The sequence below is a fragment of the Girardinichthys multiradiatus genome, chromosome 6 (genome assembly GCF_021462225.1).
Source record: "Girardinichthys multiradiatus isolate DD_20200921_A chromosome 6, DD_fGirMul_XY1, whole genome shotgun sequence".
NCBI lineage: Eukaryota > Metazoa > Chordata > Actinopteri > Cyprinodontiformes > Goodeidae > Girardinichthys > Girardinichthys multiradiatus.
Window position 1 is genome coordinate 6,765,698 of NC_061799.1, and position 26,524 is coordinate 6,792,221.

At 41.9% G+C, this 26,524-nt stretch overlaps 2 protein-coding genes across 3 annotated transcripts; one reads left to right on the plus strand and one right to left on the minus strand.

Annotated features, from left to right (window-relative positions):
* Positions 1 to 486: 486 nt before the first annotated feature.
* Positions 487 to 4,316, minus strand: sec22ba (SEC22 homolog B, vesicle trafficking protein a). 2 transcript variants are annotated; one of them, XM_047368162.1, is made up of 5 exons: positions 4,178 to 4,316; positions 3,106 to 3,215; positions 2,812 to 2,972; positions 1,162 to 1,308; positions 487 to 1,042 (listed from the first exon to the last, which is right to left on the minus strand). In XM_047368162.1, the coding sequence occupies exons 1-5, from the start codon at positions 4,250 to 4,252 to the stop codon at positions 888 to 890; spliced, it is 648 nt and encodes a 215-aa protein (XP_047224118.1). In that variant the 5' UTR covers positions 4,253 to 4,316; the 3' UTR covers positions 487 to 887. The 2 variants fall into 2 exon arrangements, with proteins under 2 accessions (XP_047224118.1, XP_047224119.1); XM_047368163.1 differs by having other exon boundaries at positions 3,106 to 3,211; positions 4,178 to 4,312.
* A 247-nt stretch (positions 4,317 to 4,563) lies between these two features.
* zgc:55943 (uncharacterized protein LOC406337 homolog) lies at positions 4,564 to 26,503 on the plus strand. Its single transcript, XM_047368166.1, has 6 exons — positions 4,564 to 4,701; positions 7,992 to 8,130; positions 12,492 to 12,568; positions 14,581 to 14,645; positions 14,730 to 14,793; positions 25,768 to 26,503. Exons 2-6 carry the CDS (start codon positions 8,040 to 8,042, stop codon positions 25,804 to 25,806), a joined length of 336 nt encoding a protein of 111 aa, XP_047224122.1. The 5' UTR covers positions 4,564 to 4,701; positions 7,992 to 8,039; the 3' UTR covers positions 25,807 to 26,503.
* The last annotated feature ends 21 nt before the right edge of the window (positions 26,504 to 26,524 follow it).

Sequence of the window (26,524 nt, forward strand, 5' to 3'; positions counted from 1 at the left end):
TTGATGCAAAAGGGGGCTCAAGATGTGGTACGCATGCTGTACATTACATGAACATACTTGTCTGTAGGCATGTAATACATATTTAGGCTTGACTTGTTGAATTGGTGAAATTAACTTTCTAATGATATTCTAATTCATTGCGATACACTCGTATACACTGTTGGCTGGCTCCCATCAGGGCGCAGATGTACCCTGCCACGAGGCAGAACCAGTTCAGTCAACCATTACATCGGTTATGTTTTGGAAATCTCCGTATTTATGTGTATATACACATTGGGTTTTCTTCCCTAGGTTTACTGTCTACTATAAAAGGAATTACCTCTTGAGGATAATAAAAGGTACCTGGTCCAAGAGATTTATCGGCTCCATTTTCATATGCCTGTTTTTTAATTTTTATAAAAAAGTAACAGTTAATGCCAGTTTGCACAATATGAGACTGTTCATTGTGATGTCACCATAACTTGTCACACATGTTTAAGCAGAAAGTGACAGTTTTTAAATCTTTATTTTTCATTAGCATTTGTACAACTCTGTAAACAATAAAGACAGTTTTTCCTCACAGTGTCAAGATATTGTCTGGAACCTTCTCATTCAATTTTCTATTTTTAAACTCAAAGAAGCTCCAACCTCAGTGTGCAAACATTTCCCTCTGTAACAGCCACAAGAACTCACTGTAGAATATTTCCCTACATACAAAGGAAAGTCAAACTACAGACCTACAGCTCAGTTTGAATAAAACACAGAACAAAACCTAAAGCTACAGCAAAGAACGGAAGTTGTCCTGCGCCACAGCGACATGGTTAAAGACCTCTACAGATGGAACAGGGTTGGTTTAAATTATCTGAGAATAAGGAAGCCTTCCACCTTTCAGAGTCTTTGCTTATTTATCAAAGCCACCAAAACCGTGCATAGATGATGAGCGTGATGAAGAACACAGCCACAGCAGCCGCTTTAGCATAGGTGGAACGGGTGTTGAGGATTTTGGCGTCGTTGCGGTAGTTCTTGGCCAGGCTGGTGAGATTGGTGGCTTTAGTATCTAGAGCTGGTGAATAAAGTACATTCAGGATTAACTGGCTATCTTATCTTAGTGTTAAAGTTTCAGAATCTTTGTTAACAGGCCGAGATTTATTGGAAACTGGTTCTTTTTATGACCAAGATTACCAGAAAGAGCTTCTCCTCTTTGTAGAACTTCCTCAATATTTGCCACCATGATTCTCTGGACATCCTGTAGCTCTGTGTTGATGTTGCTCAGGTGCCTCCGAGCTCTGCTGTCAACGTAAGACTTGTTTGTTTTTTGGATGTATGTATCTAGAACAAAAGAAAAGAGTTAAGGTTTTTTGCCCTCTTTATTGATGTTAATCCCCCATCAGGCCACTGCTAGACTCTTAACATCACTCTAAGGCCAACAGTTAGCCATTTTTTCTAAAGCTCTTGGGACACAGGTTAGCATGAACCCCTACTTAGCGATCTTTGGGCTTCCAGTTCATACTATACTAACTGACTCTGCTCACTCTAAAATATTAGCCTTTAGATCTCTTTTAGCCAGGCATCATATTTTACTCCTTTGGAAATCCTCTAGGGCACCATCAGTTTCTTGGTGGTTCTCAGATGTTGTGTCATTTCTAAAGTTGGAGAAGATACTGTAGGTACAACAACGAAGTGCAACTTTGAAAAATTTGACAAGATGTAGGCCTCTTTTAGCTATTTCAAGTCATTGAACATCTTGCCATCTGACTTGGATAATCGCCCCCCCACATGCCCCCCCCCCCCTTTTTTTTTTTTTAATTCTTATTTCCCTTGTTGCACTCGTGTGTGTGTGGGTGTGTCATTTATTGTTTTGTCCTCTACAAATCAATGTTAAAATCATAGTGTGTTAAGATGTGGTGGTTTACTGTGTTGTTTGTATGAGACAAATAAAGAAGGAGAATGAACTATAAAGTCATTGTAAATGAATATTGTTCTTTCTCCTTACCTCAATGAACAAATTATTAATAGATTCACCTTAGTTTCACAGCTGCGCACAGGATACTAAAAGATATATAAAATGTATTGACTTCTCAATGAAAGTTTTTGTTTAAGGTTAGGATTAAGGAATTAAAGTACAGAATCTACAGAGAGAGATACCAAGAGATGTTTATAAAGTTAGATTTTATTCTGATATTTTGAACGTTCAGCTCCTTCCTTTCTTTAATGTAGATGCTAGTTATTGCTGGTCTATGTTATGTTTTAGTTTTAATTCTTTATTTAACTATTAAATACCAATAGACTCAAGGCTGATTCTGTTAAAAACTAGTTCCAGTATAATCATTAAATTCCCCAATTAAAGAGTAAGTAATGTGATTCTTTACAATACTGACATTGTAACTACATCTTTAGAATTTATATTCTTTCTTTAAACTATGCAATTTTCTTAATGAGACTGAAATGGTACAGATGAATTCTTATATAGTTTTTACCAGAAGTGTGCCTTAGCCCAAGGAAAAATCCATAAAATTTTGGTGGTGATCCGGATCCAGGATTGTTTTTTTAATGGTGTCTGTGACCCTACGTTGGGTGGTGGAGCTATGGAGTCTCCGACTGTCTGGTTACATATTTGATCTGCCTGAAGATACAAAATAAAACTGATGAAGGATCAAACATTAACTGGATAAAATGTTTATAAGTCATGTAATGAAGTGGCTCCAAGTCAGATCTCTGGTTGTGAAGAAAATAAAACAGATCTTTTAAAGAACCTGTTAAGAACTTGCCCGAGCATCAGCTCTGGTTTAGTACTGCCACCATTATGGTGAAAAACCCCAAAGAGAGTCTTACCAAACTCTATGAAGGAGTATGGCCTCGTCACGGTGGGTACTCTTCTTCCATACTGCTCGTAGAATTCATTGTGGAGGTCCTCTAGGTACCCAAAAGCCATCTTTTTAGGAAAAGAGGCTTCACAGAGACACAGGCAGCACACACCCTGGGCTATGAAATAACTGGGAGGAAGACATACAGATCAATATTTGAAAGGGCTTTGATTCCTGGTTGAATATATGAAGAAATTCTCTTTCAGAGTAACTTTTCTATGAAATGACACATATTAGTTGAACAACGTTTGTGTTTTCTTACTAGAAGTTCATGTTCCCAGCCTCCAGCATGCAGCGGTCCGGACTCTGGGCGTTCAGTTTACGGAGCAGCCGCTTGGCCTGACTCTGGTACTGCTGAAGGTCCATTCCTGACTGACAAAGAAGAGTCAAAGCACTTCCATGTTTATTAGCTGTACAACACGTACATCAGTGGAAAAGCTGCAATGCCACAGTTTAAAACACAACATCAGATGTGACAAAGTTCTTTATGAGTTCTGTCACATTACACTTGAACTCAGTGTAATCTGATTCTGTTCCTTTTTTACATTACATTCAACTGTGTTGTATGAATATCTCAGGTAGAAAGCCTTTCCTTCCAGTGATAAGGGATAGGCAGATATGAGAGTCTAATGCAGGGGTGTCCAAAGTGCGGCCTGGGGGCTATTAGCAGCCCCTGGACTTTGTGTGGCCCCTAAATGCAATTCAAGAATCATACAAATTGGCCCATTAGATGGTTTGTAGTTTACAAGACGTTATTGTGCAGAACTAAATACCTTCTGCAATTCTGCTGTGTTTGGAGTAATAAACGTATAACAAGCTGATATTCACTGGTTAAGAAGTCTGGCTCTCTGTTCAAATAGAGCCTGCAGTCAGCTGATTTTCAATAATTATAGCTTTAAACCATCTCACCTTAATAAGAGTTATGGATGGTGCTCCTTTAGCTACCACACCATGACTGTCCATGTACTTCCAGCCAAAAGTTTTTTTTGTCCTTCATTTAAAGATAAAGATGAAAGTTTTGTTGCCTTCTTTCAGCCAACTGAGCAGCCGTGCACAGCAACAAATGGGGAAGGCCGGAGTACTGCACTACGCTGTACTCCATAAACCAAAGAAAGAGCATAAAGGACTTGGCTCTATTTCATACTAAGCTTAACTGCTAATAATTCCGTAAAATAATGAAAAGAGTCCCTAATAATTAATAATGTGTAAATTTTTTTTTTTTTTTTTTTGTACTTTTATTTCACCAACACACCTACTAAACAGAGAGAATACATCCTTTTTTTCAACTTCTGGGTGGAGTACGGTGCGCAGCTGCTGGAGCCATTCATTCATACCTGTTCATCTTCTTGAATGGACGCAGCCAGCGGCAGTCCGTCCGCTACCCGAGCGATCAACGTTAGGAAGATCATGCCGACAGATGTGAGCAGTCAGCGGCTGTCTGATCACCCTGACACCGAACAAACTTCTCTCTGCTCTGTTATTTACTTCGTTGATGCAGTTGGAACGCGTTGGGCGGAAGTGTTCGGTGCACCTTCGAATTAGGTCCGACTGAGAACACACAGTGACGACGCATTACAGAGGTATGCTAGGGTACTTTTTTTTTTTTTTTTTTTTGAAAAATATTTTAAAATGAAAATACCATTGCGCAAACGTGTTTAGCGTCAGTTGGACACAATCCCTCGCGCTGTTTCGTCACTGTGACAGAGCGCGCGGCGGTGAGCTCGTGCAGCGGGAGCAGACTGCAGCGGCTGAGCCGAGCCGAGCCGAGCCGAGCTGAGCTGCAGATGCTGTCTGAGAGGCAGCTCTGTCTGGACTGACAGCACAGGACGGAGCCCTCAGCCATGGATTCACCAGAAAGGTAAAGCTGCCGTATACATTCCACTGCTATCCGTTCCTGTAGTGCAATAACGTCTTGGTTTTATCTGCAGCCGATAGAATAGCCCCTCTTTCCCCATCTTTTGTTATTAATTGCACCAACACCCCCCTCTCTAGAAAAGCTGGAAAATCATCTGGTTGGCATGTTGTAATTTGTGGCTCTCCACTACTGGTAACACGCAGCTAGGCTCTTTTTAGAAGATGTTTAGAATTAAAGCCCGCAGCGTTTTGGAGAATGGTTGTGATCATAATAGGTAGGAGGCAGCTGACTCCGCAGCTGGACTCTTCTCTACCATCTGTTCTGTAACAAACATCCCGCATGAGGATGGATCATTCTGGATCAGTTGATCAGATGGATCACACCCTCCATGTTGAGGTCTGCTTTGCAGCATAATAACGTCGGAGATGGGGACGCTCATGCGCATGCAGTTAATCCTCAGTGCTTCACAGAAAAAAAAAACCTTCATTCACTGATAGAAATGACCCAGCGGCTCGACACTGAAAGGCCCGGTTGTTGCGGGGCAGCAGGCACCGCTGATCACTTTCCTCTCCCAGTCCTGTGTGTGGTGGTGAATCACAGCTTTATTATATCTTATTGTCCATTCAGGAATAGAGTGGGAAGATTGTGTTTTGTTTTGTTTTTTAAATCCGGGGTGGGGCAAATTATGACTAATTGGTTATTGGGGTGCTGAGCTACACATGTACTGATCGGCCATGACCGTCTTTTTCTTATTATTGTTCCTTGTTTTGCTCTTCAAACAGCCTTGGCACATTCAGGACATGGGTTATGTCTGCTCTGACATCCAGCGCCAGTCAGAACTTTTTCACATTTTTTTCACATTACAACCCCAAACCCCAGTCTAATTTACTGGGATTTTATGTCATAGATCAACACAAAGTAGTTTATTAGTGTGAAGTGGAAAAAAGATTTATCACACAGGTTTTCAAAATTTTTTCAAGTAATATTCTGGAAAGGTTGCCCTGCAATGGAGTGGCGACCTGTCCAGGGTGTACCCTGCCTCTCACCCGTAGACTGCTGGAGATAGGCACCAGTTCTCCTGTGACCCACTATGGAAGAAGCGGTATAGAAGATGAATGAATGAATATTTTGGAAAGTGCAACAAATATTTATAATCAGCTCTCTTCACTCTGATACCCTTAAATATAAGGAAGTGCACGTTTTAAACCTAATTAGTAAAGAGTCCACCTGTGTGTAATTTAATCTCAGTATAAATGCAGCTGTTCTGTTTCTGGCCTCAGAGGTTTGTTAGAGAACATTAGAGAGCAAAAACCATCATGAAGACCAACGAAACAGAAGACAGGTCAGGGAGAAAGTTTTGGAGAGGTTTAAAACAGGGTTGGTTATAAAACAACCCTGCTTTATAACTCAGGATTTGAATATCTCACAAAGCTCTGATCAATTCATCATCTGAAAATGGAGAGACTATGGCACAACTGCAAACCAAAATATGTCCGTCAACCTAAAGTGACTGGCCAGGCAAGTAGACATTAATCAGGTGGGTAGCTAAGGGGCCTACAGGAACTCTAGAGAAGCTGTAGGGACCCACAGCTCAGCTTGGAGTATCTGTTGACAGAACAACAATTAGTCATAAACTCAACAAAACTGGTCTTTATAGAAAAATGAGAAAACCGTTGTTGAAGGAACGCCATTAGAAGTCTTATTTTGCTATAAACCATATACGGTAAACAGCAAACATGTGGAAAAAGGTGCTATGGAGAGACAACACTTAAAATCCCCTTTTTTCCCTTGATACAAGATTGCTTTTGCAGGAGAAAATTAATCTTTGTATCACCCTGGACATACCATCTCACAGTAGGTTTTCAGTTTAAAAAAAAAAGAAGGAAAAAGAAAATCTTTTTTGTTCCGTTTGAGGATCATACAATACTTTGTGTTGCTCTATCAAATGATAACCAATAAAATCCATTGTAGTTAAGGTTGTAACATGACAAAATGTGATAATAGCAATACTTTTGCAAGGTACTGTATGTCCTTCATGGATCTATAGTATTTGGCTTGCACATCCATGGATACTTGATAATAATTGAGAATTTACCTTATAGCTGCTTTCCTTAAATCATGACTGAAGTGTTTTTACAGGGTAGGTTAAAGGAGGCCCTTTCCATTAGGGGATAGTATTTCTATGACATGGTGTCCCTGGTTAGCATGTGTCAAAAGAACATGATCATTAATGTCAGGATGTATGGTGCATAGAGTAATACAACGCCCTTCCTCCCCTACCTGCTGCTGCGCATTGCTGGTTAGCTGTCGGAAAGAAGGCTATGACACTTCCTATGCTTGCAGCAAGGACAAATTTGGCTGTTTGGAAATATTTCTGATTGCAAAAACACAGACAGCCATGGTTTGAAAACTAAATGAGTGCATCCCATCACCCTGGCAACCTACAAGTGACCTGTCTGTCAAGCAGCTGACTGCAGGCTGGCTACCCGAGCAGATAGCTGACTAGTTAATCAGCTAATATCAGCTCGTCATACCTGTGTTTGTCTATAAGAGCAGAAATAGACTCCACAAAATTCACTTTAAAACTAAATTTAGTAAATGTTTATTCTATGCCTTTGCTTAAGAATAGTGAGAAATTAAATTGTATAGATAACCTTATTTAAGGTGTAATAACTAGTATGTTACATTGCTTTTGCAGTTGCTTTTCTATTTTAACCAAAAGTAATTAGTTCATGTTAAACCATCTCATGTTTGTAGACTTTGTCTAAATATGTGATAAACTGTGATTTTTACTAAGTTTACCAGGCTGTGAGAATCTCATGTCTAGTTTGCATTGCTCCATATTTCACATCCACTGCTGACATTATAAACTGGTTGATTGAAGCACACAGGACAGTGTGGCCAGTCTGAGCCAGGTTGACAGTTCGAACTCTAATGCATTGTGTCCTAAAAACGTTCTTTTACATTAGTGGATTGTATGGTACAGCACCACCTTCACTCTCCACATGCATCAGTAAACCTTGACCACTCGTAGCCCTGTCATTAGTCTGATGGTTACCATCCTTGGATCTCTTACAGCAGCTTCTGAGCACTGCAGGCCACAGCAGCTGCAGATATCTAGCCACCAAGCTATCCAGGTTATGTTCTTGTCAAGGACATAACCATTATCACAATGTTCTCTTCCTGTCTAATGTGTCCCTCTCTCTGCCAGGTGTTACTGTCATTAATTCACATGCTATTATGGATCAGTATATTACCTTACCTAATATTGTCCCCATCCTACCTATCTCCAGGTGTGCCTGTAATGCTTTGGGCTGAGGAGGAGAGCAGTTCTGGAGGAGATGGGCTGCACCTCTGCCAAGCAGGTGTCTTCTGTTCCCAGCGATGAGGAAGGCCAAAGCAAAGCCCACAGCAACGGGGACCTCGTGTCTGGTCAGTCTGTTTATTGGACAGATTGAACAACTTATGCTGCCTCCTAACAGTCGGGTTAACGTTCAGATTTGTAGCCTTTAATTGAGGACATTTATCACCACACTGATGGATGGGGTTGGCTATGTATGCATTCTAGGGAATTGGACTTTCTTTTTAAAGGGACCAAGTCTGTTTGGAAAGTTGGACACAGCTGTTGGATAACCCTCTTCACATCTTTCTGCCATGTGAAGACAACCCTGCAAGAGAAGGGCCTTCATTATTATGCAAATGTAGAAAGAGGGAAGCATTGCCAAATTGAGCCGTTATTCAAGCACGTGTTCATTATATCTGAAAGTAGGGCAGGAGTTTCTGAAGATGAAGAAGTGAAACTTTCTGAGCCCAGCCATTTGGTTTCAAACTGATCAAATAAAAAAATAATGCATAAAATGACCAAACACAGTAGCTGTAGTGACTAAAAGAAGGTTAGACAGTATTTCCTTGAGACGTCCCTAATGTTCTGCTGAAAACATAATACAAGGTATCAAAGGTTCATCTCAATACCACTGAGAAGATGACAAATGTACAAACTCATTGGATGCTGTGATATCTTTTAAGTCTTTATTTTTGCTAATTTTGATGTTTACAGCAAAGAAAACCGAAAAGTCAATATCTTAAAAAATTAGAATATAAAAATCAGACCAATAAAAAAGGATATATTTAAATACAGAAATGAGGACATACTGAAGACTATGTCCATGTAGTGTACAATACCTGCACTCGGTCTAGGCTCTTTTTGCATGAATTACTGCATCTGTGCAGCGTGACATGGAGGCAATCAGCCTGTGGTTCTGCTGAAGTGTAAAAGAAGCCTAGGTTGCTTTGATAGCGACCTTCAGGTCATCTGCATAGGTTCTGGTGTCTCTCATCTTCCTCTTAACAGTACTCGATAGACTCTATGGAGTTCAAGTCAGGCCAGTTAGCTGGTGTCCCCAGCATGGTCTTTAAAGCAAGTATTGGTACTTCTGGCAGTGTGGGTCAGTACCAAGTCTTTCAGCAAAATAAAGCATCTTTATAAAGCTTGTAACCAAAAAGAAGCATCTAGTGCTCTAAATGTTCCTGATAAATAGCTGTGCTGACTTTGGACTTGATAAATTTACTTCAGAAATACTTTATTAATTCCAGAGGGAAATTAAATGTAACGCATATTATCCAACACCCCAAAAACACAGTGGACCACATGGACCAACACCAGCAGATGAAATGGCTCCAAAAATCTTCACTGACTGTGGAAACGTCACAGAGGACCTCAGGCAGCTTGGATTCTGGGCCTCCCCACTCTTCCTCCAGATTCTGGGACCTTGGTTTCCAAATGTGATACAAACTTGACTTTCATCTGGAAAGAGGACTTTGGACCACTGAGCAACCTGTCAGAGTGAGCTGAAGAAGTTATGAGGAAGAAGGATCAACACTGTTCTGGTTCTTCGCATGAATGCAATATATTTGTTAAATAATCAACATGGGAGTCTATTATTTAACCCCTGTGTTAATTACATACATGTTTTTAGAGTAGAGCTGAAATCTGTTTGGGTCAGTATTACATCTAAATGCATGTCGTGATGACTCCATTAATTTAGGTTCAGTAGGATTTCTGAAATTGTTTCATGGAACTAACGGAGCTGTAGCATAACTTTCTCTTCAGTTTTGATTACTTCACTTCAACAGAAGCTCTTTATGCACCTTGTGAGGAACCCTGAGCTGCTACTGAACAGGGCCTCTGTTTCTCGCATTGTGGATTCTTCTTATACAGCTGGAATGGAGATAGTGTTTTTCTATGAATCACTCCTTTGGAAAACATTGACGTCTATTCATGACAGCATACAGCAGGCTTGTGCATAAGAGGATTTTTGCTTGTGCTTTCTGGCATCCACAAGGGGCATGTTGATAGTCTGTAACAAAGGCTGTCCACATCATCCCACCACCACCAGTAGGAGCAGCTGAGGCTTGGATCGCTTGGAGATTTCTAGGTACCTACCTTCCACCCTGCAGCATAAGCAGAACTGGAACTTGTTCAGAGCAGGCTGAGTTTTTCCATCCTCAGCGGCTGGTGTAGCAGAGCCTGTGCTCACCGCAGGCTCAGATTTCTGCTGCTGCTGTACTCTGCCTCACAACCTCATCTTGTTGACTTTCTGCCAGCTCCAGGCATCCTGCCCGTACCCTCTAACCTCTGAACAACAGCTCATCTCTGTGTGCCCAGAATGAAGCATGTTTTTCGTTGAACTCTAGAGGCTGCTGACGTGAAAATCCCTGGAGATCTGCAAACACAAATCAGCCCATCTGGCCCTCATAATCACATCACTGTTCAAGTCAATGAAATCACCTCCCATAGAATGAGCTGGAGCTACTGACCTGACACTGCTGCCACCTGATTGACTACCTGAATATTAAAACAGAGCTGTATTGATGTTCCTAATAAATTACCATTATGGCAACGTCCGTTAACAACCTCTCAGTTAACGCTAATATCTGTACTTGTACATCCTCCTTTCTCAAAGCGTGGGACTGTGATAGATGAGGGGGTTCTACATGTGTGGGATGTTGGACCACTTGTTTGCTGAATATTGGACCATTTGCACGTTGTTGGACGCCACTATGCCTTTCCAACGTCATTGGCCATTTTGTACCGCAGGATAGTCTGTCCTACAAAACCCAGTGGCCACTGCGGCTGATAAGACGGGGCCCAGGTCTGACGTCACAGGAGGTAATATAGGAAGGCGAATGTTTGAAAGAAGCGTTTTTCACGTTGGATACCGGACCAACATCTGAAGCATCTCTCTCTGGAGAAGAAGAGGTCCCACGTAGATTCTTCATTTATTCTCCTTTGTTGGCCAACGAAAAATTCATGAAAAGGTTTCTGGAATAAGAAGGCCAGAAATTTCACTTTGCCGATCGAAGACGTGAGTTTAACATGTAACCAAAAAACCACGGAGTTTCAAGGAGACGCAACTTTCCCTCCTTGCTTGGTTCTAATCGACTGCTGACGGTCAGATCATATTTTTCCTTTTCGCCAAGGAGGCCAAAGGACGAAGATTGACCACTTTCTTGGAGTTTAACTGCGGACGCGCAGGTGCTCTTCAATCCCTTTTTTTCCTCTCACTTGCCGCCCCAGAAGGAAGACTTCAACAAGTAAAATCCACCTTTTATTTTTATTTCTTTATTAGGAATAGCTTGGGCAGGGTAGAGGAGATTTAGTGCGATGTAGAATCGCCACTTAGAGTCTAATGTGTTCTGAATTGTATGTGCATGTCATTGTTCTTTTGAAACTTGATTACTGTTGTTGTGTGAGGCCGGCGAGTCTCGCAAGATTGTGCTTTCACTGTGCGAACACCTGAGAGCAGGTGCGCCGTGAAACTGGACCGCTATAATAACCTTATGGTGAAAATCAACCATTTCTTCATGTTTTTCTGGTTTGCCGCCAAAAGGGTTTATGATCCTTTGTGTGGGCTGAGTTTTACAACCTTGCTGGGGGAAGGTTTATGACTGCCCGTGTCCCACTGAGCTACAGTTTGGGAGGGGCGCACCCAAAGCTTCGCTCAACACCATATTCCCTTGTCATATTATCACTTTTGCCATAACTGCTGGTTTGATCTCATACACACCCAGTGCTGTTTTGTTTTATTTTGTTTAGTTAGATATTTTGCCCTTTTGTGTAGAACTTTGCATGTTTGAGTAGGTGAAGATTATCGGATCGAAGAGCTAATTGTATCAGGCTGATCGGGTTAATTCCTTTCTCTCGTAGATAAAGAGAAGGTGTTTTGTGTTTATTTTGTGCAAAAGTGATTTGTCAGTCAAAATAAGGTTAAAGTTCCCCACGTTTCGGCAGAAACGGTTGATTAAACAGTGACATCTCTGGTAATAGTTATCAATTATTACTGAGTATTTAACGGTTGTAATTATCAAAGGCATTGAGCCACAATTACAACACCAGAAGACATCTCTGGTTTCGATTCATAAATGAGGATTTTTGGTTAAGAAATTAATTTTCTCAAATTATGATTTTTAATTATAATTATTGATAAATATTAATTAATCAATAATCATAATCCCAACATGGAGGACAACAGAAAGAGGAGAATCAGGCTGTCAGCTCGTGTACTGCCGCTTGCCAGACATTGTCGGGACAGGATTTAGTACCGAGCGTGAGAATTTGAGCACGTAATTACTTTGAGAAGTACTGAACTGTGAGAACTATTAACCTCAGAGGATTGTGCTGATCACAGCGGCCGCGAGTGGGTTGTCCTGAATCGGCCCGTCGCCGCTCCTGCTGCTATGATGTGTTAATAAGAGGGGCATGCTTCTCTTTGTGTCTGTCTGTCTCCTCACAGATGAGCACAAGATGAGAGGAGTGGAGAAAGACAAATGCATCAGTGGGGAAGAGGAAGAGGACAGCCATGGCGGCACAGTGCGTGATTCCTGTTCTGCTCTTTCTATTTGTGCTCTTTCTGTTTGATGTCTCTAATAGAGGGTTTTATTTACAATCGTAGATAAGATGTTTGAACTAGAAAAAAAACCCAAAAACGATTACATTTATTTTTATTTTAACAAATTGAACCCCAGACACACTAAAAAGTATTGGGTCCCATCACCATATCAATAAATTTTGGTGTTCCAATAACTTCCATGGCTGCAGGTGTATAGAGGTATGTGACACACTTCATTACTTGGAATCTGAAATGCCAAAACATCTTTTAAATGTTTACAGATTGTTAGAAGGTTTACTCTCCCAACTTCATTTTCTTCAGTTTTTTGGTAGAATATAGGTTGACATGATGAGCCAGAATAACAGCATTTCTGTTAAGTTTCTGTTTTTCTATGCTGTTGATGACGGCACCTAGAAGTGTTTCTATGTTAAATTACAAAAGTATAGTCAAATTGTGATGTTATATTTTCACGTTCTAATTTAATATGTTAAAAATATTCATGCATGTTGAACTTTTTTACATTTAGTCACTTTACAGCCACAAACATCAGTATATTTTATTTTTGTGATGGAGTCTATCAGACAACACAGTAGTGCACAATTGTGAAGTGGAAGAAAAAAAAATTCAGAGATGGTGAGAAGTTTCAGACTTTCATTTGAGTTGGACAAAAACAAAGACTTGTGATTTGACTTCAGCCTTTGGTATGAGACTCGAGTCTTACAGACAGTATTTTATCTCATGTAATCAGGAGTGAAGGCAAACCAATATGTGAGCTACAGACTGTAGCTCTGACAGCTGATGCACGTATATTCCTGTGAAAGGATGGACTTGGTTTATTACTAGGGGTGCACCAATTGCAGTTTTCTGGCCGATCACCAATCTTTAAAAACCCTGACCTGCCAATTTTGGCTGATACCGACGTTTTTTTTTTATATAACTAACACTATTTGGAGTTATAAGGTCACAATACCCCTTCAATGTTCCAATCTTAGTTTTTTGAAAAACATTTAACAATACCCGTGAAGCAATACAAATTTGTTTTAACTGCACATGAGGCAGTTGTCTCAAATATAAATACAACGTTTAAGGCATTGCTATCAAAACTTGTAAAATAACTAAATTAAACAAAAACAATCAGTTCCCTTAGTTTTTCATTTTTCACATTGTCAGACCTTTAAGGAGATATATAATGGATATATTGGTGGATAAGATCGGTGTTACACGCAAGTATAGGCCAATTGCGATCACCGAAAAATTAAGGAAATTGCCCAATTGATCAGTGCGCCCCTATTTACTTCCAGTAGTGTTCGCAAACTGAGGGATACTAAGGATTTATAAGAAAATTTTAATGCTCGTTGTAATCTCATAGCATTTACAATAAGGGTTTCTGTTAAGCTATAGCATCATTACATGGACACCTACTGCTTGTTCAAGCAAGTGGACTTGTCCCTCAAGGACCTGAAATGTGGACCTGGAAAAATGACTTGTGAACATCTCTGACATGGTTTTAAATCATTTTTTAAATATGAAAATTGTATCATGTTAAACCTTTGTTGGATCAACAGAAAAAGAACAGCTGGATATAAACTTGGGTTAAGTTACACACAGGTGCACTCTGTTTACTAGTTGGGCTTGGAAGCCAGTTGGTTGCCCAGGATTTTGTGGAGTGTTATCAGTGTAAGAACACTGAATAAATATACATCCCACACTGTTCAGTTTTTACCATTTAAAAAATGTTTAAACCTTAATTTGTTTTTCACTTCAGTTATGCTCTGCTTTAATTTAGCAAGTTTATAAAATCCTAAGAAAATATATTGAAGTTTATGATTGTAATGTGACAACATTTGAGAAAGGTAAAGAGGTATGAATACTTTTAGTGCAGTGCATAAGTCACCTGTTGCATTCCTTTGCACTGTATGAGCAACTGTAGCACAAAACCACTAAAGGATTACAGAGACGGTAGTAATGATGATTGGTGTGCATTGTCCCACAGGAGAAAAGTGCTCTCCTTGGTGTAGGACAACACACCAACGAATCAGGATCAAACGGAAAGATTCTGTGAGTCTGAACAATGTTATAGAATAATCTTTCTCAGGGCGGGGTGTTAGAGTGAAGTTCTAACTAGCTATTTGTTTCCCCCAGGAGCATCCACTCCTCAGAGAGCCAGCAGGAATTCTTCCGAATGCTGGATGAGAAGATTGAGAAGGTAATGGATGTGAACCCGTATTTGCAGCATTGCCCCTCTGTGTCAAAACCCCCCCCCCCCCAACAAAAAAACAAAACGAATGACATGATGGAGATTAATCCTGTGGCTGCAGCAAATCTGTATTTAGTGAGGACACAGCAGATGACAATGATAAATAACAGACTCAATCTGTCACATCCACTGTATGAGTAACACAGACAATCCTGTCACCTCTAAACCAGCACAGGAGGGTGGATGACAGCTAATATCCCAGACTTTGTGTCAGCATGCAGAACAGATGGCTGGGAAAAGTAAGGGAATTGATAATATAATAAAGTCCAATTCCATTTCACCGTCTGTACCCAGGACTTAGTACAATCCTTCATTATACCCTCCATCAGCTGGGATGTCCTGTTTATTTAAAATGCCATGAAAAAAGTTGGCCGCTATTACAGACTTCTCTTTAGCTTTTTTTCAAATTTAAATGTTTCATTTCAACAAACTTGTTTATTTTTATTTTGTGCCGAGGATTGGAGCCTCTGTACATGGGTCGAGCGCTTTACCCCTGTGACACTGCCACACCCAAACAAACTCATTTTAAGATGAGTCAAACATAACCTATGTAAAAAAAGGAGTTTCAAATTATCATTTTTCTTTTTATGTGAAGATTATGATACAATCCAATCTGGTACTATGTGAAAATCAAATTTCCCACATGTTAAATGCCAAATTAACAGTGATTAACTACATTTAAAAATTATAAAAGTCCAGCACCCAGGCCTGATTACTGCCCGAGCTATTGATTCAAGAAATCTGGGGCTGAAACAAATAATTGGATTAATCAGATTAATTGTGAATTATCGATTATTGAAATAATCGTGAACTAATTTAGTAATCAAATAATCGTTAATTGGAGTATACGCACTCTAAAACATGCCACCTGCTGAAAGAACAACCCACTCAGAGCAGTAATTAAGACAAAATTGTACAAAAACTATAGACATTTTGCATTTAAGATGAAAAACTTTCTTCGTCTGTAAATATGTTCTTCTCAAGTGGCATACCGTTAGCTTCTCCTGGTTCAAATTGTGTAAAAAAATCTCCTATGAAGCACTTTTGCTATCAGTTTGTTAATCAATTAATCAGAAAAATAGTCAACAGATTAATTGATCAGCAAAGCAAAATAATCGTTGGTTGCAGCGCTGAAGAAATACCCTAAAAAGAACCTGTCTGGTAACATGAAGTAGGCAAAAAAAAAAAAAGCAAAACATCATGTCAGTGCGCCCCAGGGCAGCTGTGGCTACAATGTAGCTTACCACTGTCAATGTGTCAATGTGTGGATGAATGGGTGAATGACGCTTTGGAGTCATCTAACTTGATAATATACTATACAAGGGGAGGCCATTTATCATTTATATCTAAAGAAATTCAAGAACAGATTAGCAAATAAGTACTTGACGTCTGTCAGCCTGGAAAGTGCCGAAAAGCCATTTCTAAGGCTTTGGGACTGCATGATGCACATATATTCTTGTGAAAGGCCCATCCTGTTTTCTCTGCTCGACCAGAGGAAACAAAACATTGGATTTGTTTTATGCAAATGTCAAGGACTCATACATCTCTACAGCAAGACCTCCTCTAGGCAAATCAGATCACAATCTTGTTTTTCTCTGCTCGAAATATAAGCCCCTTGTTCAGAGGCAACCTGTAATAAAGAGGACTGTGAGAAAATGGTCACAGGAAGCTGAAGAAGCTCTGCAAGGTTGCTTTGAGGCTACAGACTGGGACGCACTATGCCAGCCACATGGAGAGGACATCAATGCTATGACTGAGTGTGTAACCGACTATATAAACTTCTGTGTGGATAACATAATCCCCACCAGAACCGTGAGATGCTTCCCCAATAACAAACCCTGGATCACCAGTGACCTGAAGGTCCTGCTTAACAAGAAAAAAAGAGCCTTCAGAGAGGGAGACAGAGAATTATTGAGGATTATACAGAAGCAACTTAAAGTCAAAATAAGAGACAGCATGGAGGTGTACAAGAAGAAGCTGAAGATCAAGCTCCAGCAAAACAATATCAGAGATGTGTGGATAGGGATGAAGAAGATCACAGGCTTCAAGCAGAAGGATGATCAGACCAATGGAGGTCTGGATAGAGCCAATGAACTGAACACATTCTTTAATAGGTTCAGTTCAGAAACAAGCTCAGGATCCTCCTCTCCTGCTCACAGCCAAACAGACATCCCACCTTCCTTTGACCCACAGGAACCACATCTGTCCAGTAACACCTCAAATGTTTCATCTTCCACCTCAGCCCTAGACCCTCCTGCTTCTACATGTTTGTCTTCAACCATATCAGAAGATGCTGATACTTCCTTTGCTTCCCCCTTCCACCTGTGTGTCTCAAGAAGTCAGGTGAAGATGCAACTGGAGAGACTGAATAGGAATAAGGCTGCAGGTCCAGATCATGTCAGCCCTAGAGTCCTGAAGGCCTGTGCAGAGCAGCTCTGTGGGATTCTGCAGCACCTCTTCAGCCTTAGCCTGGCCCAGAAGAAGGTTCCGGTGTTGTGGAAGACCTCCTGTCTTGTTCCGGTACCAAAGAAAACTCACCCATTAGTCCTCAATGACTATAGACCTGTTGCCCTGACATCCCACATCATGAAGGTCCTAGAGAGACTCCTGATGGCCCACCTGAGTAAGCAAACAGTAAACCATCAGGACCCCCTTCAGTTTGCTTATTGCTGTGGAGTTGGAGTTGAAGATGCCATCATACACCTGCTTCAACAAACCCACTGTCATCTGGACAAAGCCAGTAGCACTGTGAGGATCATGTTCTTTGATTTCTCCAGTGTATTTAATACAATCCAACCTGATTTGCTTTGTCAGAAACTCCAGAAGACTCAGATGGAGTTCTCAACAATCTCCTGGATCAAAGACTACCTGACAAACAGACCACGGTTTGTGAGAATGAAGGGTTATGAGTCTAACCAGGTAGTCAGCAGCACAGGAGCACCACAGGGGACAGTACTCTCACCATTCCTTTTCACTCTGTACACCTCAGACTTCCAGTACAAAACAGACTCCTGTCATCTGCAGAAATACTCGGATGCAGTCGTGGGGTGGATCAAAGATGGACAAGAAGCTGAGTACAGGAAGGTGGTGGACCGCTCTGTGGCATGGTGTGGAAACAATCATCTCATTTTGAACGTGACTAAAACAAAGGAGATGATTGTAGATTTTAAGAGAAACGGGAATAAGTCAAAAACTATTTCTATCATGGGAGAAGAGATGGAGGTGGTGGAAGAGTATAAATACCTCGGTGTTCACCTGGACAACAGACTGGAGTGGAGATGCAGCTGTGAAGCCATCTACAAGAAGGGACAGAGCAGACTGTACTTCTTGAGGAAGCTTAGGTCCTTTGGTGTTTGCAGCAAGATGCTGCATATCTTCTATAAGTCAGTTGTGGAAAGTGTGATCTCTTCTACCATCATCTGCTGGGGAAGCAGCATCAGAGCCAGGGACTTAAAAAAGCTCAACAAGCTGATAAAAAAGGCTGGTTCTGTTCTGGGGACTCCTCTGGAACCTCTGGAGATCATTGTGGAAAGACGGATTCTTCATAAAATGAAGAACATTATGGAGAACCCTGAGCATCCTCTTCATGAGACTGTCCTACAAAACAGTGTCTTCAGTCAGAGGCTTCTTCAGATCTGCTGTAAGACGGAGCGCTACAGGAGATCCTTCCTACCCACCGCCATCAGCATCTACAACGGCTCTTTGAAGAAACCTTCATAATGAGCTATAACAACATTTAATTTCCCTTTGGGATTAATAAAGTATTTTTGAATTGAATTGAATCGAATCCGGAAGGTCACCGCAGAACCCAGAACAATGCCTAAAGAACTGCAGGCCTCACTGACATCAGTTAAGATCAGTGCTCACAATTCAACAAAAAAGAAACTCAGTTGAGATGGCATCCATGGCCAAAACCACGGCTGACCAAAAATAACATAGAGACCTATATTTCATCTGTTAAAAAACGGATCTTGATTGCCCTCAAGACTTCTGGGAAAATTTTCTGTGGATTGACAAGACAAAAACAGAAATTTCTTGAAGGTCCTGGTTTAAAACTAACTAGTATTTTCACAAAAAGAGTATCATACCCAAACATAGTGGTGGTAGTGTGATGATTTGGGGCTGCCTTGCTGCTCCAGGACCCGGATTAAAATTATGAAGGAGAATGTCTAACCATGACTTTTTCACCTTAAGCTGAAGCACAGTTGGGCCAAAGCAGACCAACAAGGTCATGTCTTTCTCAAAAAACATAAAATGCAGATTTTGTAGTAGCCTAGTCAAAGTCCAAGCTTGAATCTTGATTGAGATGCTGTGGTATGACCTCAAAGAGGCCTTTAATCAAAAACTCTCCAGTGTGGCTGATCTAAAACAATTCTGGAAAGAAGAGTAGTCCAACATTATTTCACAGTGATGTAAAAGACTCACTGCCTGTTATTGCACGCTTGATGTCAGTTGTTGCTGCTAAGGGTGGCACAACCAGGCATTAGGTGGAGGGGCCAATTACTTTTTATCATCGGGCCTGGTTGGTTTGGATAGCTTTTTCTCTTCATAAGTTTAATTATCATTTGAAAACAAACTGCTCTTTGTATTTACTCTAGTTATATTTGTCTTATATTAAGGTTTGTTTGATAATCTGATACTTTTTAGTGTGACAGATAGAACGTTACAGATTTGTAGGACATGCTAAAGATTCAGTGGCTTTAATTTTGCTACTTAGAGAAGTACCTCTGCTATGAAATCTAAGTAGGTGCTATTCAAAGTCTGTAGCGGTGATTGGATAATGCTATTAGTTCCTAGGTGCTTAAGTAGTTACTTAGGTTTTGCTTGTCCTGAATGACAAAGAATTTACACCCACGTAATAATATTAGTTGATCTTATGCTACACTATGCAGACCCTCTGTCTGTACTACTGAAGATTCATTCACTTCAGCATGCTGAATGTTTGCAGAGGCTGAAAAGGCACCAGAGTTTGACCTGTTTCTCTGGTTAATTCAACCGATCATTACTTGACCCATTAATTTCAGTTCAGTTTATTTAGGTAGCGCCAATCACCACAAATATCGTCTCAAGGTACTTTATGAAAAAGAAAAGTCAATCCAATCATACAGATTCCAGGTTCAGTATGTTCATTCTAGATCCTAGTTATCAAACAATGCAGTCAAGTTCAGTTTATTTATTCAAACTAGTAAACAGTTTCTATCTAAGAAAAGATGGCGCCGCAGATGGAAATGAAATAAAAAAACAAAAACATGAAGGGATTAATTAAGCTTCTGCAGCCAACACTCTCGGCGTGTTGGTGCGCATTGTTTTGTTTTGTTTTTTGCTTTAAAACGGTCTTCTGTGATGGTAAACCCGGAGCTCTCTCACCAGAGAAGAACTCATGAACATCAGGGCTACTACACCAGAGGAGTTATTTCCCACTTTTCTGCCTACTGCTCTGGAATATTTGGACATTCTGGTCAAAGGTGCGCTCACCTTTGTTCACGCGGTGAAACGCCGGAAGAGAGGGAAACGGGCTGGGGTGCTGGTACGTCTTCGCCAGCGTGGACTACGAACACCGTTACCTGGAATATTTCTCTCTAACGTGCGCTCACTTCCCAACAAAATGGAGGAACTACAACTGCTGTTGGGGAAAAACAGGGACTTTTATTCATCGGCAGTTTTGTGCTTCACGGAGACGTGGCTGTGTGGATTAATACCGGACTCTGCGCTGCAGCTGGCAGGATTCCAGCTCTACAGAGCGGACAGAGACACGGAACTCTCCGGCAAAGCGAAAGGTGGAGGAATCTGTTTTTACCTCAACAGTGGTTGGTGCAACAACGTGACAGTGATTCAGCAGCACTGTTCTCCAGACCTGGAATCCTTCATCATAAACTGTAAGCCTTTCTATTCCCCCCGTGAGTTCGCTTCGTTCATCCTGGTCGGTGTTTACATCCCGTCGCAAGCTAACGTGCAGGTCGCACAGCGCATGCTCGCCGACCAGATACTGAGTGTGGAGCGGACCAACCCGGACTCCTTAGTAGTCGTCGTTGGCGACTTTAACAAAGGTAATCTGACCCACGAACTCCCCAAATATAGACAGTTTATTAAATGTCCGACCAGAGAGGACAACGTTCTGGATCACTGTTACACCACCATCAGAGACGCTTATCACGCCGTCCCACGTGCTGCACTGGGCCAATCCGACCACATCATGGTCCACCTGATTCCTGCATACAGGCAGAAACTAAAGCTCTGCAAACCTGTTGTGAGGACGACAAGGAAGTGGAGCAGTGAGGCTGTGGAGAATCTCCAGGCGTGTTTAGGCTGTACAGACTGGGATGTGTTCAGGACTAATACCAACAGTCTGGACGAGTACACAGAGGCTGTGACTTCCTACATCAGCTTCTGTGAGGACAGCTGTGTACCATCATGCACCAGGGTGAGTTACAACAACGACAAACCCTGGTTCACAGCTAAACTCAGAAGGTTAAGACTGGATAAGGAAGAGGCCTTCAGGAGTGGGGACAAAGACATATACAGAGAGGCTAAGTACAAGTTTGGCAAGGCAGTGAAAGAGGCCAAACGACTGTACTCTGAGAAGCTCCAAAACCAGTTCTCAGCCAACGACTCTGCGTCTGTCTGGAAAGGGCTCAAGCAAATCACCAACTACAAGCCGAAAGCCCCCCACTCCATCAACGACCGACGCCTCGCCAACGACCTGAACGAGTTCTACTGCCGCTTTGAAAGACAAAGGGACAGTCCTGCAACCATCCCCCACGACGCCCCCCAACAGCTGCAGCCACAATCCACCACCCCCACCTCCCCAACCTCAAGAGGGGCCTTGGCACCTCCAACTCCCACCCTGAAGTTCCCCCCCACCAGCCCCCTACCCACGCCGAGGACGGTTCTTTCCATCCAGGAGAGGGACGTCAACAAACTCTTCAGGAGACAGAACTCCCGGAAAGCTGCTGGTCCGGATTCTGTCTCACCAGCCAGCCTGAAGCACTGCGCTGATCAGCTGTCTCCAGTCTTCACAGACATTTTTAACACCTCACTGGAGACATGTCATGTGCCAGCCTGCTTCAAGTCCTCCACCATCGTCCCTGTTCCCAAGAAGCCAAGGACCACAGGGCTTAATGACTTCAGACCCGTCACCCTGACCTCTGTGGTGATGAAGTCCTTTGAGCGCCTTGTGCTCTCACACCTAAAAGACATCACCGACCCCCTCCTCGACCCCCTGCAGTTTGCCTACAGAGCCAACAGGTCTGTAGATGATGCAGTCAACCTAGCCCTTCACTTCATCCTCTGGCACCTGGACGCCACAGGAACCTATGCCAGGATCCTGTTTGTGGATTTCAGCTCTGCCTTCAACACCGTCGTCCCAGTTCTGCTCCAGGAGAAGCTCTCCCAGCTGAGTGTGCCCGACTCCACCTGCAGGTGGATCACTGACTTCCTGTCTGACAGGAAGCAGCGCGTGAGGCTGGGGAAGCACGTCTCTGACTCCTTGACCATCAGCACCGGTTCCCCCCAAGGCTGTGTTCTCTCTCCTCTGCTCTTCTCCCTGCACACCAACAGCTGCACCTCCAGTCACCAGTCTATCAAGCTTCTGAAGTTTGCGGACGACACCACCTTGATCGGACTCATCTCTGATGGTGACGAGTCCGCGTACAGATGGGAGGTGGACCATCTGTTGGACTGGTGCAGCCAGAACAACCTTGAGCTCAACGCTCTAAAGACAGTGGAGATTGTTGTGGACTTCAGGCAGAACCCAGCCCCACCTGCCCCATCACCCTCTGTGACTCCACAATTGACACTGTGGAATCTTTCCGCTTCCTGGGAACCGTCATCTCCCAGGATCTCAAGTGGGAGACAAACATCAGCTCCCTCATCAAGAAAGCCCAGCAGAGGATGTTCTTCCTGCGGCAGCTGAAGAAATTCAACCTGCCAAAGACTATGATGGTGCACTTCTACACAGCCATCATTGAGTCCATCCTCACCTCCTCCATCACCATCTGGTACGCCGCTGCTACAGCCAAGGATAAGGGCAGGCTGCAGCGTGTCATTCGGTCTGCTGAGAAGGTGATTGGCTGCAGTCTACTGTCGCTCCAGGAACTGTACACCTCCAGGACCCTGAAGCGGGCAGGGATGATTCTGGCTGATCCCTCCCACCCCGGTCACAGACTCTTTGAGACTCTCCCCTCTGGCAGGAGGCTGCGGTCCATCCGGACCAAAACCTCACGCCACAAGAACAGTTTTTTCCCATCTGCCACCAGCCTGGTTAACAAAGCCCGGAAACCCCCCTGACATTCTCCCTTTACCCCACACCCCCCCTTTTTTGCTGACAGAACACCTGTAACCTGTAACTCTATGCGTTACATTAACGCTCAGCTTGGACTCCTGCTTTACTTGCACAATGATCACCTGCACTGTTGTATTGCTCTCGCATCTTATACTGCTCTATATTTACTCTATCTCACTTAAAACTGTGCACATATATTTATATTATATTGTAGATATGTTTATACTGTTTAATTTGTACTGTATTGCACCGACTACGCCAAAACAAATTCCTTGTATGTCCAAAAACGTACTTGGCAATAAAGCTTTTCTGATTCTGATTCTGAAAACCAGTAGATTGCATCGAGTCACAGATTTTCACTGCTCCCGAACCGGCATGTAGCGACAGCAGAAAACAAATTTCCCCTTTAACAGAACAAAATTCTGTTTAGACATGCTTGATGCAAGTGTAAGCAGCAGGCTGGTGGTAGCATTGATTCATGTGGTGAAGACAGATTCACAAAGGGCAGCTCCTGTCTGTAACTGACATTTGTTTTTTTGTAAATGTTTTCACTGGGATTTAGATTAGGGAAACATGTAGGAAGGAAGACATCCTTTGCCAGACTGGTGTTGTGAACTTGCACAGACCCTTGGTCCAGAGGAATGCTCGCTGTAACATCTCCATATAGCCAGCTGATGCCCCTGCACAACCTGAAGCTTTATTGTTCCACTGAAGGAAGAAGCTCCCAGATCATGCTGGAGCCTCCTTCACTGTGGGGTGTAGAAGACATCTCCAATTAAATCTCCTTTTCATGTCAGTAATGCTGGAAGCCATCAGGACCATTCAGATGCATTTTTATGTCATTAGATTAAACTTTTCATCCAGCTTTCAGTTTCCCATGTTTGGTGCTCTGCTGCACAGTCCAAAGGTGCAAGTTTGTGGTGTTGGAGGAGACGTCATCTTTAAAAACATCTTTTTATCTATAAGCCTTTTTCTCACAGATGCCGTCCTATGGTTATTGGGCAGCAGTCAGCATCGGTAGGAGCCTTAATTTACTTCAAGGATCAGTGTGTGTTTTAATGGACAGCCCACAGGATAACTTGGCTTAGTTGAAATTATTTGGGGCCAACCAGGTCACTTTCTTGATCTCATTACCCTCAGGACCCTTTTAGGAATTTAAAAATGACTCCTACCGACTCAGGCCTCAGCAGAAATGGCATGTTGCGAGAGGCCTTGTTTGTGCAGCTCAACAACCCTGCCACATTCAAAGCCCTTTTGCCTTTGGCACCAGGGGGAAATCACAGTGTGAAAGCCTGACAAAAATAACATGAAAGCCTGGAATCATTTATACAGCAGGTGAATGAATCCTAATGGGCAGATGGGATTGCATTAAGGAGAATCAGAGAGAAGTTAGGAAACTGGGAGTAAAGCTAACATTCTCAGAGCAAGAACTATTAAAAGCTAATTTCCTCCATCTACAATATTTCATACTCAAACCTGTTTTGATGTTTGGAGTGAAGATTGGAAATGGCACATTCTTCATTCTATAACTTTTGCATTAAATCATTTTTTCATGTTTTTTTTTTTACTGTCTGAGCAACACATTATTTGTGCTGCTTCACTAAATGCATATAATCTGGAGGCTGAAATATTCCGTCACTAATTAGCTGAATCCACTGGGAGTTCGCAATAGTTCTTCCTCTGTATGATCTAGCTAATCCAGATAGCTTCCTATAACCAGCTTAGAATAAAGCTCAGTGTCTTGATTTTTTGGAAGTAACTAACATTTACTCTCCAATAGATGTTTCAGGAAGCCAGGGAGGATTTTTGGCTGCTTCTTGCTGTTTCACAAATGCAGGAGAATGAAAGTGTTGCATGTTTTGCACAGTTGCGAAATTACACACTTGGCATTTTGTTTGCATGTGAACTGTGCTGCCAGGATTTGACTTTTAACAAGCTTTAATAAATATAAAATGACACTAGTCTAAACTTGTCAGCTTTGGTTTCTGCCTGCACTTTTCTCAAGTGATCTTCTGCAGGAGATATTTAGTTTTTAGCTTTTTATCAATGTGTGTTTGTGTTCATCACGTTACAACCACAAACTTCAGCATATTTTATAAAAGTTTCATGAAATAGACCAATACAAAAGCGTACAATTGTGAAATGACAGAAGAAATATATATGATTTTCATAATTCTGTTAAAAATGAATAATGAATAGCTGGAAAGTGTGGTGTGCATTTACTATACCCTAAAATAAAATCCAGTGCAACCAGCTGGGCGGAGCTTCACCTTTCAACAGGAAAAAGACTTTTAACGTGGAGCCAGAGCTACAGTGGTGTGAGTGGATCTGAATGGTGTCGGCTTGGCGATTAATACAAATGCACACCACACTTTTTAAGATTTTTATTTTTGAAAACCAGATCCTTTCTTTCCACTTCACAATTCCACTCTATTTTGTGAAGGTGTTTCACAAAAATCCCATTATAAATAAAGTTATAGTAATAAAGTTTGTGGTTGAAGCATGAAAAAGGGCATGAATACTTTTGATCAAAATAGTTCAGCATCAATTAAACATTTTGAAAAAAGTCATTACTACTTCTAATCAGCCTTAAGTATTAATAATAACTAACAATGGGTGCTGATCATGTGTGTTGTATCCAGGGCCGGGACTACTGCTCAGAGGAAGAGGATTTGACATAGCCTCACGATCCTGGATCTAACCACATGGAAGACGGCCCGGACTCCGTGTTCAGAGTGACTTCATCTTGTTTTAATTAAACTCCTTATGAGCACGAATGCGGAAAAAATCGGTTTCAGACCTTAAGTGAGGACCTTTTCTTCTTTCTAGCCACAACCTGAGAGTCTAATCAGCTCCGGCCATGATTCCAGCTGAAAGCAGCATCTGCTGTCTCCAAAGGGAAGAGATGAGCTCTGTCCTGAACGAAGCATGAACTGAAACCTATCACACTCTGTATGTGTCCACTCATGTGGACATGTGGTAAAGTTGCATCATTTGGAAGGTTTCATCCTGGATCGAGGTTTCGGGATGGGAAATCCACATCCAGAAGCAGTATGAACTTTTTTTCCACAGCGTCCGGGCCATCAGTGTTCGTCTGTCCATGACTGTTTCTGTTCAGATGTATCTACGTCAAATAAGGCTCAGGGTTAAAGTGTTAAAATGTAACCGTCTCTCTCATGTGGTCCAGTCCTTCTTCTCACAGACACTTTTGCACCATGAAACGTACACATGCACCAGTTAGTCATGTTTCCTGCTTCAGTTTCTGTTCCATGTAACAAAAACGTGCACGCTGCAGCAGCACACAGATGTCTGTTCATGTATGTCAGTCACCAGTGTTATATCCTTTTTTTTTAGGAAAATTAAAAGTGTTTACAGGAATTCTCTTCTGGTGGATTGATT